The sequence below is a fragment of the Triplophysa dalaica genome, chromosome 17 (genome assembly GCF_015846415.1).
Source record: "Triplophysa dalaica isolate WHDGS20190420 chromosome 17, ASM1584641v1, whole genome shotgun sequence".
Classification (NCBI taxonomy): Eukaryota; Metazoa; Chordata; class Actinopteri; order Cypriniformes; family Nemacheilidae; genus Triplophysa; species Triplophysa dalaica.
This window is the reverse complement of record NC_079558.1, coordinates 5,411,355-5,430,585: the sequence shown is the minus strand read 5'-3', so window position 1 is coordinate 5,430,585 and position 19,231 is coordinate 5,411,355. Positions and strand designations below refer to the sequence as shown.

General features: G+C 38.3%; 1 protein-coding gene across 1 annotated transcript; it reads right to left on the bottom strand.

Moving 5' to 3' along the window:
* Positions 1-5: 5 nt before the first annotated feature.
* sh2d4bb (SH2 domain containing 4Bb) lies at positions 6-7,454 on the bottom strand. The gene is given in 8 exon segments (XM_056772016.1): positions 6-98; positions 341-562; positions 2,288-2,417; positions 2,764-2,965; positions 3,062-3,200; positions 4,427-4,580; positions 4,757-4,916; positions 7,292-7,454. Coding segments are annotated over 8 exon segments (1,263 nt in total).
* Between the last annotated feature and the right edge of the window lie 11,777 nt (positions 7,455-19,231).

Here is a 19,231-nt window from a genome sequence, read left to right as displayed (position 1 = left end):
ATAAATCAGTGGAAAAGCCCTCTGTGGTCAGCTGTGGAGCTTCTCAGCCTGCAGGAGTCCTGAAGTAGTTCTCCTCCAGTAGTAGTAATCACCTCCTCCTAGAGGAAAAGCAGACCGTCAGTCAACGAAATCAACATCAGTTCTGGGACAAGCGGCACCGACCAGACGTTAGTGACACAATCAATTCTCTCCATCAAAGCACAGATGGAAGGACAGGTGTGCTAGCCACATCTACGTTCCTCATGTCCCAAGGGTTCTGCGATAGCCCGGCGAGCGTGTTTGTCAGACATGCTACACGTGTACTAAAGGTTTTTGGAGTCCTATGTTCCTGTGTTTTTACCTTATGGAAATTGATGAGGTCGGCTAAAGTGGCGTGCCGGTTCTGGTCGACTCCTAGAAAGCTGTAATAATCCCCGGAGGCGTCAATGAGGAAATGCTTGAATCCGGTTGAGGTGCGGTAGGACAGCGTGTACCCCCAGATTCTCTCGCTCACTCTGACCAGAAAACAGCCCTCTGCCGCATTCATCAGCAAAGCTTCTGACTCCTGCCGTGATATTATTTACTTCAGAGGTACAGAGGGAGCAATAGGGGACGGTGAGAAAGACAGATGGAGATTGAAAAGAAGCCCGAGGCGGGGTGACGGACAGGTGGAGAGAGATATGGACTAAGATTGAGTGCTAGTCCAGCTGTAAGTGCCAGGAAGTACAGGTGTTTCGCACTAATCTCGAAGTGATGCTGGCAATGCTTTCATGTTGTCTGGTCAAATAGCATCACTCAGACACTCATTACTTTCATCATTGTCCAATCAGAGGCCACACGCTGTGGCACTAATCAACCCGCTACAGGCTGTGAATTATTGACTTTTTCCGTCTGTCTGTTTCCTCCTCTCCCAACTCCTTTCATCATCATTTTCTCAATGTAATCAAGGGCTATATTTGGCATGGCATACTAACTCACTACTCTTGTGCTGTGTTTCAAAACCTAATGAGCCTCGCATTGTAGGTACTTTCCACATAAAGTCTGTTCCAAAAGGTTCATTATGCAGAACTTAATTATACTACGATACCTTGTTGCAGGTTGCATCGCAAACATCTGTCGCAAAGGATGCAGAATACGCTTTGAGAAGGTCAGTAATGAAATGAATCGAAAAAGACAGACAAGGCAAGAAAATGTGGACATTGGAAAGAATCATTAGAATTTGTTGTTTTACTCTAAATTTAAGCATGCTACAGATTTGTGGAAGTCATTATGTCATTAATATGCTTTGTTTATATTTGTTTGCTTTGTCGGCAGGAAATTATACACACACATACAATCTACAGTAGACACATTTTCTATACTGTGTGATTTTTACCCTGGAAATTTTCTGACTTGTTGCATCTGAGTTTTTCCATTTGGCTCAGTTAATTCCTTCTTCGTTCTATTAGGGAATCACATGAAGCAACAGATTTTTCAACAGGCTTTCATTGTTGGGTCAAAAATGGAGTTAAACACCCAAAAAAATAATTTATTTGACCGAACAATGATTTAAAACAACCCTGCATTTTTGGTTGAATAGAGATGGACAGTACTTAAGTATTTTACATTTTCAAACATCTGTGTACTTTTTGAGTGTTTTTACTCTAGAAAAAGCGCACTTCACTGCATTATAAAGCGTACTTAAGTATTTTTTATTTTACTCAAGAACATATTTTAAATATGTTAACGTTATGAAAGTTTTGCACATATTCACAGCATTATAAAGCGTATGTCGTACTTTCACTCAGATCCTTTGCATGAAATTTGCCATGTTGTAACCTCAATTGAACAAACTGCTCTACAAAGTAAATTTTTTAAAATACTTTATCTCCTTCGGCAAAGAAGCGATAACGTGACGTCATCTTAATCCACCGAAGTGCTTCAAAAAGGCAGGGATGAGTTGTGGAGTGAACCATTATTTGCAATTCGCAAAATCGACTGCAAGATGCCGATAAATTTCATTCACTGGACCTTTAAGAAAGTATTGTACTTTAACAACCAAAACAACATTTATTTATACAATGTAGTGAAGCAAAAGGTATGATATATGCTTTTTAATAGTGAACTAACATTATTTCAATGTAAAAACAACGTACAGATTTAAGAGGTAAAAATACTTAAGTACTGTCCATCCCTGGTTAAAAACAACCCAGCGTTAGATTCATAACTCTATAGAATATTTTGTGTCAGAGAGAACTAAATATTTGTTACAGTAAATATAACATATAACTCTTAAAAAAAAATCTACAAAACTGCTTTATCTTTTCGCACCATGAAACCAGGGGGCCATGTTGTTGCTGCTTCTCTCATAACCCGCTCGTCTGGGCCACTGCTCCTCTCTAAACCAGCGGATAATAGATTCACGGCAGTTTGGCCTTGGAGGACGAATCCAAACTGGGCTGAAAGGAAAATGTAAGAAAAAACCCATTAAAATGTCATGCACTGAAAGTAAATAATATATTTTTTCTGTATAGCATTTAATGTAGTAATATAGTCTTTATAATAGATGCTAAACATTTGCATATTCTCACATTTACAGGTGTTTCTTATTTATCAATGCAATAATGATTTATAGCAGGTATCAAATACACAGAGAATAGTCTAAGTCAATCACTGGTCACATAAAAACGCTGTTTTTACCATTCTGTGAGTGATGATGTCACTGGACTGCAACTGGGCCGGCGGTTTTGTCGGCACCGGTAATGGGCCGAAGAAACTGGGCCAGCACCAGAGGCTGATGAATGCTCAGTCAGGGGTGCCGGATGATCACTGACCACACCGTGGCGTCGACCATGACCCGATCCGTTCAGCTGCGTTTTGTGGAATAGGCCACTAAGCCCAGCCACCATCCCCTTCTCGATGGCCCTCAAAGATTGCCGATTGTATTCATCTCTAGCCTGTCTGGCTTTACATTTCATCTCTTCATCCGCCACCTTGGAGCGTCGCACTGTAGGAGACGACGAGAGATTTCAATAAAAGTAAGCTACTTTATATTACAGCAGCCCATCCAACCATTTCCCCCCGGTTCCCTCTGTTCTCGCACATTGTTCCTGCCATTCTTTGTCATCTCGCTCATTCCTCTTTTCCTCATGCTTCAGAGAGATGTAAAGTTCCTTTGCCCGCCGCTCCTCCGTTTGGCGGATTTCCTCTTCGCCTCTCTTTCTCTCTTCCTCCTCACATTCCTGTGGAAAGCGACAGTAATGAGCTCTAGCCAGCATAAAAACGCGAGTTCTTCACGACTTCCTTTAGTTTTCTCATTTACGGTGCCATTTAGCTCGGGATCTTCATGATTAATTTGGTGGACAGTGTCATTAACCCCAACATCAGTGCTTCGACTCCATTACAGATCGGGCGTACAAACCCCGGCCTTGTCTATGAGAGATCGCTATCATCATTGTGCGTGATTGCCAACTTTTAAATAATTCACTTGTAGAACATGGAACACATAGTACTTAACCCCAATTAACCCTGATGTCTATTATGAGTCTCTAATTTAAAGCCTGTTAAAAGAACAAATACAAGGGCCGTGATTGAAATGTTAGTTCGATATAACTTCAGCTCAATCGACGTCATTTGTGGTGACTGCAAGATTGAAATATTACGCATGTTATCGTGGAATCAATGTGACATGATACTAACCTCGACTTTGTAAAGTTATACCCAATCTTTCAACTTTGTTGTCATGACGACGTCAGAAGAAATAAGCTGGTCTCCATCCTGTTGTCTCCATCTGTTCAAAACGTTCGTTGACAAAAACCGGCAGAAAATCTAAAAAAAAGACGCCTGCTGTGTCTTTACCTGACAACAGATTCGTGACAACTCTGTTTGATGTATTAGCAACACCCACAGATATTACGCTGGTAAAATAACCACCTTCGGCTTAGAATAGTAGTTCCACAACAAAATGACAATTTAGACAACCTAACAGGTCAAATAATACAGGATTCATGTAGAAAAGTAAGCGTCACGCCATCTGGGAGCTGACACCTTTTATTTTTGTTTAATTGCTTTCTTACAACCTTGATTTTTGCTTGAAAGTTTAATGGTTGTATTTGTAATCTGCGTCATCCAAGAAAGGCTTTTGAATGAGCTTAATTTGTATTAAACTTAAAATGTTAATTTGATCTCTCAGGCAATTTGTCATAATAGATCCAATAAAATCATAGATAGTGAATATCTAAAAAAACATCTGAGCAGAAAATATAAAGTGGAAACACCCAAGCTCTAAAAAACTAAAACAGAAACGTACTCACGTTTTTATAATTCTCCATATTTTTAAAGCTTTGGTATACCAACTTTATATACGGTTTGCTGCTCTGATAGTTTTCTTAGTCGAGCATGCACTTTGAGCTGATGTGCATTTGATTTGTCATTGTATTTAAAGGAACATACCTTCAGCCAGACCCACCTTGAGCTTCTCTCTAATGCGGTCTTCTTCTTCTTGCTGCTTGGCTGCCTTTCTGTCATCCATCTCCACCCTCCATTTCTCTGCCACGAAACGAGCCTTTTCCTTCGCCATGGCGTCTCGGAACTTCTTTTCAATCTCTGCCTCCTTCACACGCCTCAGGAAATTCAGCAGGGTTTGAGTGATGCGCTTCCAATCTCTTTGCACTTTTATCATTATTACCCTCTCACTTTTTCTCGCTCTCTCAAACTTTAGCCTGTCAATCTTCACCTGTTCTCATTATCCCCATTTTCTCATTGCCCCTCCCATGATCCTTTCCCACTGTTGTCTCACCGGAGTTCTTGCGCCTCTTGCTGCGCCTGCTTCCTGGCTCGCTCCTCCATCAGCTCTTCCACAATGTCCTCAAAGGGCTTGTCTCCCGGGGCCTGCCCCATCACCCACACCCACACCTCTCCATCTGAATCCAAACGCCACTGAATGCCTCTACGGTCACCTGAGCAGAGACATCGTATTAGAAAAAACAGGAAGATGATGGGAAGCATCTTCAATTCGTTCTCCCGATCCATCAGAGCGTATTCAGATAAGATAAAGACAAAATAACACAGACAACGTGACAAAGAGAAAAGAGATTATCCTCGTCTACAATCCCCTATTCACCGCAGGAACATCATAAGACAACTGAACAAGATAATGTTTGGACGCTTGAAAATAAGAGCACACGACCTGTCATCGCTCACACAAACTCAGTGACTCTCTTTGATTTACAGATATTACGGTATTGCATTTGCCAGTATGATGAAAACTGGACCCTGCACAATTTAAATACCGTTTTAACCAAATTTATGAGGAAGCAGTTTTCTTCGAGGGCTACCTCTTTACGGCACAGTTTACTTTAAAGTGCAGACTAATATCAGCTTTATGCAAGCAATTGCTCCGCTGGATATAATTACGTCTTTTAATTTAGCTTTACATGGGAGTCGAAAAATCCTGGGACTATTAGTGAAAATGTGTGTATTATTCAGATTTAATACCATTTGTGTTTTCACTTTAAATTATATTATTGGAGTCACACTTGGAATGTAAAGTTTAAAACAGAAAAGATCAAATTTCTTGGTAACACTTTACAAGGGTTGAATTTGTTAGTATTCGTAAATAATTAAAGGGGCAATGTGGAGATTTTTGCATCATCAAGCGGTGAGGCTCTTACAGAACAAAGATGACCTTATTTGAAGTGTTACCAATTTTTTAGTATGGTATGTCCCCTTTTGCTTTAAAGGTGTCATGAACTGGCCCTTTTTATTGTTTTATACTACTGTCTGAGGTCTACTTGTGACGTTCGCAGGGTTTTTACATTCAAAACATCAAAATCAATAAGCAATAGGCTATTTTCTACCCGGTTTTTGAGGCGGGCTTCTCAAACGCTCGGTTTTAATGAGCAGAATCGGAAGTAAACGCCCACTGCTATGATCTCATTCAATCCCATAATGCACCGCAATAACGTGTGTACAACCGATGTACACTCAACGGTTAGACCATACCCAAAATGCACCTTGAGGCACGTGCTTTTTTCAACTGTCATTAAAACGCAAGAGAAGAAGAGGCACTCAGTGACTAAACGCATCATCAGAAGAAGACGGCGGTTGTGGAATCATACAGATGTAAGTTAATAATACATAATTTAATTAGTTTCCGTGACAGATTACTTGTATGCGTTCTTAAAGCAAATAAAAAATATTAAACAAAATCCATGTTGGTTGTGAATGCGTTGTTTACACAAAGAAAATATTGATTATTTTCACAAAAGAATATTTATTTATTATCTGTTTATTTATACAATACAATTTTTGTTGTGTTTCTATTACTTAAACATAAAAATTACTGTTATTTACGTAAGGATTATACAGCAAGCCTGAACTAGACAACACTCTAAGTCCGGCATATACGAAACACTTTCGGGGCACCAGTGTCCGAATTCATTCACTCGTTTTCATTCACAACTTTAAGTGGACTATATTAGTGGACTAATGTAGGGAATAGTGAATGAGTGTAAAGGGGGCTATTTCGGACACAGCCATTGTCTGAGCGTATCAAGCTAACACTAACAAAGCAATGTTGATGCATCATAAAGATATTAGTAGGCCTACTCACATAAGATTGCTGCCCCAATGCTCAAAGTTTTACCCACGTGAGCTGGAACGTCAGAATCTGAAGGAAGGTTATGCAGCGACTGTGATCTTCCACAAGCATGCACTGCACAATATTTTGCGATCTGTAATGGCATGTTTATTGCTTGCTCGTCATTTCAGTAACAAGGGCGTTTTCAGTTCTGACACTTACAGGATGTTTGCTTGAATATGATTACCTCTTATATAACAAAAGCTTGGGTTAGAATTGATGTCTTAATTTATGACACCTTTAATGACGGCATGCACTCAAACTGGCACTGGCTTCACAAGTTTGTATAAAACATGATGATGCATGTTTGCCCAGCATGACTTGAAAATGTGCCAAAGAGCATCCTGTGTGCTTCAGTAGAAACAAGGGAATCGGTGAAAAGGACAAAAAGTTAAAATGATCAGTTTTAAAATTGCTTAGTGAGCTACAAAATGTTTAATTATCATATTATATAATCATTTTAAAATATTAATTATAGCCATTTAATTTATTTTATAATATTACATATCATTTATTATATATCTTGTATTATAGATTTCTGTACGCTTAAAGGGTAAAATTACATGTTGAAATCCTTTTTATAACACATGGGCTGCTTTGTAAAACTCAGTCTAAATAGAATGAGTGTTTCATTCATATAACTAACAATGACAGAAGCAGATTCAAGGGCTAAAAGCTGAAGTGTAGACTTACTCCTCTTGCACACAGCAGGTCTGGGGTCCCTGCTTTCCCTTTCGTTCCAGCGTCTCACCTGCTCCTCCCGAATCTTATAGAAGAGAATATGTTTCTGTTCCTCATTGAGCTCATCCAGCAGGTCAGGCTCTATATACATATCCTGCAGGATTTGTCGCATCATCCTGGCGAAGCAGTGATGGACAGGTGTAAAGGCAGATTTTTAGGTATTTCTTTCTCTTAAGTCTTTTGATCTGAGTTCCTTAGTCTCCAGACGCTAAGCCACTATATCTGTATCTTCTGTTAAATCGTCTTCAATGGCCGAGGAGGGCCAGGGTTCTAAAGCTCTTTTGAGTTTGGCATAACTGCTGTAAACATGTTCTTCCTCTTTTTTTTATATCTCGCTGTTTGTTTACCTGCTTTACACTTCACAGCTACATGCCGTCCTCTTTTCCAGAACTCCGAGTGTTGATCTCTTTCTCCACCGCTCACTTCCAGCAATGCTTTTGTTCTCGTGTTTAGATCTATTATGGGGTTTAATTTCACCCCTCTCCCCCCTCCAACTTTCACCTGCAGTGACCCTAAACAACCCAGGCGTGTGTGACAGGTCCTAATTGCCTCTCAAAATGTGTGTTTTTTCACTTGCAGGCTAAAATGTTTCAATAGATGTGATGTGAATATCAGAATCAGAAGGAGCTTTATTGCCAAGTGTGCTTTACACACATGAGGAAATTGTCTTGGTGACAGAAGCTTCCAGTCGAAAATGACAAGACGTAACAATAAATGTGTAAATACAGTAAACTTTTGATAAAAGACAATATATGATACAATATACACTGCTACTCTGTTATTCTTTTATTTACAGATGTGCTATATACAAGTTGTAATCTGCTATAAACAAATTATGTAAGGGAATTGTAATTAAATCGGTATAATAAATAAATAGATATGAGTATAAGTAGTTGGTATTGCACATTGTTCAGTGGGGGAGAACATTTAACTGTTCTTGAGTAGATGGTCTGAGGACTTTTCTTATGCCGGACAGTTTGTGATGTATAGGAATATACTGTACTTCTGTGGATGAGTTTGTATGAATGCATGCGTGTGTGTATGTGTACGTGCCTGTTATCTGACCTATTCATTTCTCTCTACCTTTTCATGCTGTAATTGAATCTCTGTGACTCATGTTGCCATAGCAGTGAACTAGCAGATGGTGCTAACCCACCCATACAACCCCCTTATACCTGGGTCATCTGTACCGCTTGAGTAATGGAGAATAACACTTTATTTCTCAGAATCACACTCGGTACAAACCTAATGATAGATGAAGATAAACAAACATGTGTTTGTTTATTTATTATGTTTTATGGTTTTGCGTCAACACAGTGGTCATACTAATATTTAATGCAGGCTTCAAAGGACCATAAATATTAAGTATACAGTATGTATATATATTAACATTATATATATATATATTATTATATATATTCTCTGCAACATAATATATAGTTTTTCTTTTTTAACATTTTCAAATGTTGCAGAGAACCTCTTTTAAAAGCACCAGTCAAAAAAAGACTGAAAATAAAACATGTTTCTGTACCTCATAATAACATGTTTTGCTGACTTCATGCAAGAACGGCTCCACATTTGTTGACACATGGTGTTATGAATAGAAGAAAACAGAAATAGTACATTTTGCAATGAGATGATTTGAAAATCATTGTTATGTTATTGTTTTTTCATTATTGTGTGCATGTAAAGTCTTTAAAATAAATGTGCTGAAAAGGTTCCTCACAGCGATGCCACAGAAGAACCGTTTTTGGTTATGCAAAGAACCATTCAGTCAAAGCTTTCTTTCTTACCTTTTTATAATCTGAAGAACCTTTTGTGAAACAGAAATGTTCTTTGGGTGTTTAAGGTTCTTTATGGAACCATTTATACAAAAAGGGTTCTTCTATAGCATCATGAAGCACCTTTATTTTTAAAAGTATAATCTATTAATCTAGTGAATTCATTTCCATTACGTGTTCTTTGTAATCATGCAACATCAATAATTTCATCTCTGCTTCCCTCTTCACCTTCTCTCCCCTGCTGCCCTTTGGTCCTGATTTCTACATGGGCCTTTTCATGTTCTGCATAAAGACCCCATAACCTCACAATTACTCCTCTTTGTATGCTATTATGCAGGTGTCACCTATTCATCCTGGCCACTTTTAGCCAGAGGGATCCGCGAGTATAAAACATTAAAGCCGCACAGACACAGTGGGCATAAATGTGACAGGAGTGAATCAATGCACCTGCCGATTGTGATTTGCAAATAATTTGGAGGAATATTGTCACATCTGCCGAAACCTGTCAAAGAATCTCTTGTGTTAATAAAGCTCCTTGTTAAAAAAAACAGCATATGCTGGGTTAGGTATGTTTTGATGCTGGTTTGAACCTGTTAACTGTCGTAGCCATTTTGAGCCTACACATAAAAACGCATGTTGGAACTAAAATAGCGATAACTCACGTCACCAGTTCTTTGGAATACAGATTTACGGTTGGTCTTGTTTGAAAAAATAAAAGTAGCTGATTATTGCAAAAATCACACAAACACAAAAAAATAAAGGTATGTTGTTAGGTTTATTGTAAAAAATAAAAAAAAATGTTTATGTTTTTCCTTGATTCAAAAATGCATTAAAAAAATACAGGTCGCAAAAGGATAACAAAAAATCTGAGGAAACTCTTAAAAAAAAAGAATCAATTACTCTTTCTACATAAATTAATTAACAAAAATGTATTCTTGAGTCTTAGATCTTTCCAATGATATATAGTTTGATATGATTCAATTAGAAATTACATGCACAATATTGATGCAAACGTAGGTGTCCCGTATATGGAACGGGTGTCAGTTAACAGGCTACACCAGCTAAGGACCAGCACATGACCAGTTCAAACCAAAACATGACCAGTTTAAACCAGCTCAAACAGCAAACCAGCATCAAAACATACCAAACCAGCTTGCTGGTTTTAACAACAGGGCTAACTCCAAACTAATTCAAATGATCTCATTAATGTAATAAACATGTCTAATTGAGACTTGTTATCAAATGTGATTAATCCAAAACCTTGTCATGCCCATCCCCATACATGAGCTCTGTGTTGTTTACACTAATATTCATGGCGGATGAATTCGGTCAGATTGAGATTAATTATGTAGTGCTGTCTTTTCTATTGCACACAGCACTCTCCCTTTGCTTTCATTCAAACTCACGCTTTTCCCGTTCGTCCCCATAGACTTGTGACCCTAGAGGCCTTTACCTCCATTATGGAAAGGTGGCTTTTAAAATGGCAACATTATTCAAGATGTGTGCCATGTTTGCATGTCAGTTCTGCTTAATAAAATCAGAGTGCTCGTCTTTATTTGACAACCTTTTATCCAAATTGGTCCTTAAAGACTGCACTGTTTTGATTCTACACCGCACTGGTGGCTTCTGAGATGAGAGGTCATTACATAATGATTATTTACTGCATTTGATTACCGTGCATCTCACATACATCCACAGTAATGTCATTTGCAAAATTGATTGTGTATTTATCAAATTCGGCACAGTAACATATGGTGCATCGCTTTGATCTGTCATGGAAGCATTTTAAAGCAAGCTTTAGTGCAAGACAGGCATTTGTTTTAATGTAAGCGAAGGAGTTGAAAACAGATCTTTTTTAGTGTGGCCTCCAGCTAACAACCTCAAATGCCTGCCTGGTTTCTCAGGTGAGCTGGTCATTTCCTGGCAGAAGAGATGAGATAAGGGGCCTCACAGGAATTGTTACAATTCGCCTACACATACTGTGCTCGTACAAGACAATCTCACAGGAATTCCTACTGTATCTTCCAAGGTGGCTTGATCGCATGAAATCGTACAGCCTTATTTGTACGTTTTAGTATGATTTGCTTCCACGCCTGTCATGTTAGGTTTAGGGGTGGGGTTAGAGGAGGGGCTTCAGCAGGAATTTTTCTAATAATCCTACATTTTTGTAAGATTCAAATTGTACGAATACATACAGGTTAGCCCCTCGTAACACAGTTACGAATTCCCACGAGATCAAGTTGGCTTTTAAAGTAGTCGAGTGCATTGCAAAAAAGAATGCAACAACTGAGTAACAGCAGCGAGTGTTGTTGCCTGGTTACGCACATCGTGTCCAACAATTACACATATCCTTGCAGTTCCAGTTGTCTTCATTCATTATAGAATATAGAAATGAATTTAATAATTCAGTAACGATCACCAAATTCCTACCTTCTTTGTTAAGAAATCGTGGGCAAATTAGAATCTGCATTTTGTATTTTGCCTGAATTCTTGACCATCTTGGTACTTTAAGAAAACTAATTTCAACAAACTATTTACGTCCTCCAGGTGTATGCTGCCCACCGGTGGAGACCCCTCTTTCTTTCCCCAAACTTTGAGTTCGAAACAATCCGCATAAAAAAGGAATTGCTGTCATCAAGTCACTGTTTATCATTGCTGGAGAGTCCACATCCAGGACTGAACACCAGAGGCCACTGTTTCTCAGACGAAGGAAGGCCGTGTCATTATCAGTGTGAAAGTCTACGCCTAACCTCCCTCTCAAAACATAATTACAGCAGCCAGAATTGGCCCAGACCGCCTGAGCTCCATCCGCTAGATTCTTTCTGTGAGTGGTAATGAGAACTGCTCAGAAAATGAAAGTGGAGAAAATGAGAGACAATAGTGACACAGACAGGATGACATGGCATGTCAATTTGACCCGGGGATGAGAAGGCACTGGAGGTAATCATACACGTACACAGCAGTCGCGCTGCGCTTGGCTCGATGCCTCTAATTCCGCCTTCACATCTCATTTACACTGTAAAGGTCACGCGTACCTCACGTCTACATGATATGATGGAGGCAGAAAGTGTCTAAAACCTTCATTTCACAGTGTGTGAGTCAGTTTCTGTCGTCAAAACCCCGCTGTCTTTCTCCCACTTCCTCAAAGGACGCATTCTGCGGGTCATTCTTCTGTGGGAGCCTCTGTCAGACTTTGTCAGCCACGCCAGCTGTGCCTCGGTGGAAGCGGCATATAGATGGATATTTTTGTTTTGGCTCTGGAAGGGAAAGGTGTGAAAAGTCACTTTGTGCTGTCAAAGCGAATTTAACAGGCGACATCATCACCTGACCAAAGCAGACAGGCAGTCTAAAGGAGAGACAGATTCGGAACCCGTGACACTGATAAATATTTGAATGCGGCTGCTGAGAAGGTCGCGTCGGCGCCCTTCACGTTTACGATCGCGAGTTGTATTTTATTATTTATTGATCGGGCCGCTTTTGATTTTGACCCGTGAGAAGATGCTCTTGCAACATCACTTTGTCTTATTTGTCACAAAGCGTTGCACGCAGTAGCACCCGCTACACAAGCTTTGGCCGGATTGAAATAGCAAAAACAGAGAAGAGCTTTCAGTTTAGAAACGCTGTTTGTTGAACAAAGACACTAAGATGTGACAAACTCCTGCTCTTCTTCTGTCATTCACTGAGTGTTTCCTCTCACAGCTTTTTGATTGGTTGTGATATTTTTTGAAAGCACTTTTCAGCAGCCGTTTGGCTATTCTGGATGACCCTTGGTGTCTTCCTGCCAGATTCATCTCGGCTCTGCTGAGTCGGACACCGGGAGGAAGAAGTGCGGCTGACATTGACACAGACTGACAGATGCTGTGTGTGTGTTTGGGATTGTGTGTTAATGTGTGACCATGTGGACGTAACCTTTGCGATGACTTCTATTGGGATGTTTTGAGCGAAGTTCTCCCCACGCAAACAGATCTTGTCAGGATGGACAGGTCAGGGGAATATTGTGCGGGGGCCTTTTACAGCTCTAATCCTCTTTCTTATCTGGCACAATCCGGCGCTCGGTTTTCAAACCTTTTGATTTACGGTCAGAGGGAGAGTGCGTGTTTGTGCTGAGAAAGCTTTGATCTTGCATTGCTTTTGGATTGAGCTCATTTGAATGCATCGGTTGGTCTGTTTTTCGCACTTCTTCATCTGGAGGAATTCGTGCTGAAACATGCCGTTTATTGTTCCCCTGAGGCCTATAAAGACATTAGATAACTTTGCATTGAACGTGTGCGTTTCGGCTTGATTTATTCTGTAACCTCTGTCTGTTCCCAATTTATTTGTTTGCCCTTCGCTCTGCCTAAACGTATTTGTGCATCCCTGTTCTGGTCGGCTGACATTCCAAATCTTAAAAATCTCTGATGTAACAATAACGTTGATACTTTTCTCCCCTTGTGCGCTGGTACTCTCCCGTAATTGAAGCAGATGCAACGTCTGATTTATTTAAACACAAACATCTCTTTGTAGTCTCAGCACGGTTGTGGGTCTGGTCTAGGACGCTTTGTTGTTGTTTTTGTGTTGATGTTCATTAGAATAATTAAGCCGGATGAGAAGTATGTGTCTGTGTGTGTGTGTGAATGAGACGGAGAGAGAAATTGCCCCCTGATTGAAGTGGATGTGGCAGTACCCGGCAAACTGGCGCATTGCCAGAAAAAGCGTGCGACAGTCCGGGCCCCAGTGGGGTCAGCGACGCCGACTACACTGAGAGTAATTTGCTCATTCCGGGGCCAGGCGGCCATCTTAGAGTGCTGTCCAGACTGCAGAGAAGATCCAAAGTCTGGTGGGGCCACAGCGGCTGCCATTTGTGACAAATTACTGTTGTATTAAAGCCTGGATCACAGAGGAGCATTGCTTGCTCTCAGCACGCTGGATTCTTGGCATATTTTGTAAAGACAGGGTACAAAAAGCAAGCGGATAAAAGCGACCTCCGCCTTCTGTGTCGAAGCACAAAATTACTGTCATCACCCTGGACTCTTTAACTGTAGGAGACGATGAATGATTGTATTTTTAAAGACTTTATCTGCGTGTGCCTGGTTGTCGTTTTTTCACTGTGAGAATGAAGCCTGTTATAATAACACCCATGTGGATGTTTTATTTTCAATTTTCTCCAGCATACTAGCATCGCCAGGCTTTAAAGTATTAGAGGGGGTGGAATCCTCATTTAATGGTTATATAGTACTACTTCTGTCCTATAATAAGAAGCTGTTTGGCGCACACTCGAGAATTGATATCGCCGTACTCCACCTCACACAACTCTGAGAGAAATTATGGTTTAATACATTAGACATTTATTCATCCTGCAGGTATGGGTGGGCATGAATGAGTGGGTTTGTTTTAAACGTTGCTTTAACCTGTAAATCTACAACTTGTTTATTCCTCCCCGGATAGATACAAAATGATGGATTATCATGACCCGTATAAACCATTTTTCAAGTGGAGGATGGAGTCCAGATGAAACATTGACCTCTTGGCCAGGACCTAAAGAAACATGTCCGTGCACAGGAGACAGAGAGGTCAACAGATCTAGTTTAAGCGAAGTTGACCCCATGACCCCACTACGGGAAATCTTCCATGCGGCTGACTCATACAGAAGTGTTTTCTCTCTTACTCTATTCTTTTCACTGTGTCCTGGTGTGTCTACGTGTCACATTCATTGCTAGAAATCAATTTCTTATTTTTGTCTTGTTCTTCGTAAAAATATCAAAAATTTCACAAATAGACACAATTACTTCGAAAGCAAAATTACATAAAAAAGTATTGTTTTCTAAAAAAGTGAATTTAACTGTACTGGACAAAGTAGAAAGAATATCTGCCTAACATAATTGTAGTTTATTTTTCTCTGCAGATTATTTTTAAACACCTTTTTTTTTAAAACAAGAATGGCTATTTTAGGTAATTTTGCTTATGAAACCTTCTTCATTTTAAAATTTTTACATACTGAAAATTAACCACATTTTTTTCTTACTTGTTTAAGTAAAACACTCCAAAACACTCGAGGCAGGAGAGATTTGAATGTGATCTCAAAAAGCGGTTTCTAAATATCAAACCATCTGATCAATGCTACATACATATAAATTATACCTCTATACTTTTATTCAATTGTCTTCTCAGTGTCTTTTTAAAAATTTCTCCTATGGAATTATAGGTGAAACATCTGAGACAAAGTTCACTTAATTTACTGCAAATGAAATATAACAGAGAACTCCATTACGCCTCTCGTGTTATGACAAACCTCTTCCCTCTCACGGCTCTCTCTCCCATCTACATTTCTCAAGGCATTTTGCCTTGCTGCCTGTAACGCTTTTGTTCTCCCTCTCTTCTCCATTATCTTCCTCAACCACACTCTCATTTATTCACACACACCAAAAACAGATTACTGTAGTCTATTTGCCAGAGATCACGCAGGGCTCCCTCAACATGCTGCATCTCTTTTTCGTTGTTCTCATTGCAGAAAGAGTTCTGCTCTCTTTTCCACTGTGGCAGATGAATCGGTTCGACCAACCATAAACCAAAAATGAGAATAGTTTTGTCTGAAGATGCAGACATTTTATGCAGATAAAATGAATATAATTGTGATGATAATTCATTCCATATGAAAGCTTAATGAAGCATTTAAAGTAAGATGCATATGCAGAGGTGATGCTTCAAGCCTTTATGCTTTAAACCACATTTTTGGATGATTGTGTCTATAAAGCATAAATTCTTAAGCCCAAATGTAAAAACCTCCATCATTTGTAGCTCACGTGGGATACAATCTTCTAAATAAATACATGTAAATAATAGTTCAGGTGGCTGACAGAGCCAGTTCTTGGTAATAGTATCATGTTTAAAACCAAAGTTTTGAGTGTAAAACCTGTTAAAAATAAACAAATAAAACTACTTAAAATTACAATAATAATTATTTGTGTAATGAAATTTAACCACAGAAATTTTGAAATATATTAATAATTGTTCATGTTATTAATATAATTGTTCATGTCTGCCTAACAGCAGTTTAGTGACAATTATGTATATATTTTTGAAACAATGATTTATTATTTCTGTAATGACAAATAAAATAATACACGTGTACCTTTGAAGCCCAACTTTTAAATATATAAACAATCATTTAAAACCTGAATTTTACTTTCCAATGTTCTCCAAATATGAATTTTCATCAAGTTCATTTTGCGTTGTTAGCTTATTCATACAGCACCGAATATACAAAACTTTGGCAAATTATCACATATTTTAATTTAGAAATAATTTCTTATTTTTTCCACACTGAAACTGAGTTCACATTAAACTTGTCCTCTATTCAGTCATGCATAGAACCCCTTCTCTCCTCTGCTTATGATTTCTTGTAATGGTATTTGCATGAGATATTAGATACCATCTTTCTAATTAAGCTCATAAGCATAATCTCATTGCTCTTATCAATTCTGCTGTACATGAGTTCAAAAACCATACCAACATCAGTGGGGAGAAACATCACAAAGCCGAACCCCATAATGCTTATCACTCATCTGATAACATAAATGTTGCACGGCAAGTGCAAACATGTGTGGTTACTGAGAACAGTTGATACTTGGTTGGCTGAGTTTTATATGTATGCTGCTTCTTCCAGCGCATATTATTTTTTAATTTGACTCAAAATAGTGCTTTTAAACCCCTAGTGAGTGAGCTAGAGACGATAGTGGGAAGGAAACTGCTTAAGATTTTAAGGTGGAAGAGGAAGAAAAGTTGTGAAAGACGAACCAGAGATGGGGCACTAATTCTACTCTGGCAAGCAGACATTTTAAAGGAACATTTCACCCCAAATTAAAAATGGCTTCATTTTCTTATCCAGGAGATATTTCAAATCTGTGTACATTTTTTTGTTCTGATGAACACAAAAGAAAATATTTTCAGTAGCCACTTTTGACTACCATTGTCATTTTTCCTACTATGGTAGTCAATGATGTCCCAGAACTGAAAATTACTAACATTCTTTCAAATATCTTGCTCTGTGTTCATCAGAACAAAGAAATTCATACAGATTTGAAACAAGTCAAAAGTGAGTAAATGATGACAGATTTTAAACTGTCCCTTTATAAAAATTTACAATAACAATAATAGTTGTGTTTAATTTAATAAAATAACGGTGTTAATTACAAAAAAATATAAAATACAGCATTAAATCTAAATTGGAGTAATGTACATGGAAACTTTTAATTTAAAACATAAAATCTCATCCTGCATAACAGACTGCAAATTCTGAAGAACAGACTGCAAATTTCATCTAGCACACATTCATTTTGTCCAATTAAATGAGAATAATTCTCTTTCTTAATTCCACCGACTTATGACTAATAACAAATAACAGATGAGTTAACAGGTGAAGTCTTAATGATCCTGAGATTCCTGATATTTCAGAATTAACCAGTTTGCTTGGCAGGTCAATAAATCAGTTTGAAATTAAGAGTAACAAAGATGCTTTAAATTATTTACATTTGTTTTTTATATTGCAACAAGAATTGCTTTTTTTATCGAAAAAAATTACATCATCCTGTTATTTTATTTCAAACAACCGATTCATTGTGAATTTTGTTGTGAAAATCCAGTTCAATGCTTTTATTTGAATTACACAGAATTATTAATATGAATAATTTTTTTATTAAATAGATAAAGCAGAGATAAAGAGAGAAAATGGCTCAATTATCATTTGCTGTTATTTCACTGCATTGGCCTCATCAATAGCAATATATGTTAAACAATAGAAATACAATAATTACCATAATTCTTTTTAATGGCTACGCTGTAGATTTACAATTAAGTGAAGTAAGTCACAAATGTTGACTTCATTTACCATGATGTAGTAAATAACAAACCAACCGAGAGCAAAACCGTGTGGCTTAGAGCTGTATACACACGCAGTATGTATACAGCTTTAAACTTAATTGTGAATACCATACAGCTAACTTCACACTTGGAAAATAAATGTTTATTAAAAATATTTGAAATTTGATTGCAAACTGTGCTAGCTGAGCTGTTCATTTCATGTCGTAATTGCATACTGTATAAGGTAAAGACTCTGAAAGATGTTTACATCCTCATATTATGTCATTACTGTCTTGGAGAAACCGCTGAGATTATAAAGAGATCTCATGGGAAGGGAACATCTCACGAGTCCTCTTTGTATGCAGCCTGCCTTACTATCAGCATCACATCAAAAAGCTGTTTCTCGCCTGGGAGAAAAACTTACATCGAGTTTGCTGTGCCTCTATAAGGGGCTTTTGAGATATTAAGTACCTCCAGAAAATGATGAATGTTAACAATGTGCAGTTTCACTTCACCGCATTACAATATAAACAAAGTTCAGTTTAAATGGCCAGCAATAACGTAACCAATATAAACATTTCAATGCGGTGATATATTTTGCAGTCACTGCTTATTGTTTAATGCGAAATTCAACTGATATGCAGCCGATAAGATCTTTTTTACCATACCAAGAGAAGGCAGATATGTGCAAATTACTTTTGCAAACAATTTCACCCAAGATTGGATAATGACAAGATTATCATTATAATTATTTATTACTTTATTATATTTTTGTCTTCACAACAGAATTTGCACCTCGCCCAGGTCTGATTTTCTACAGTGACCCATTTTACCCATAGACCGCGTTCTGTCATTAAACACGCTCAGTTCTTCACAGCCTTTCAAAACTAGGCTATTAAAAATGAGCAATCTGTTTATCCACCACTTCACTGACACTATTCTCTCAGTACTCATTAATCTACTGAATAATGGAAAACGCAAGTCATCCATCACAAAGTGTCTTTTGCTTGTTTCGGTTAGGGCTGTGATTTGAATTCTCAACGTTTCATTACCGTTTATCACAAAATGATGCATTTCCCACTGAAGGCAGCTTTATTCTGGTTCTTCTTCGAAAGGAATCAAACCCTTCGGAAATTTTGAAAACTGTAACCAGGCGAACATCGCTGTGAGTAATTTAAAAGATAGTGCTAGGTGACGAAAACATTTCACATGTTGCTTCTGAAATCATCGTGGTCTCTGTTCAGCTCTGCTCGGCTCCCAGTAGCATCTGTTGGTC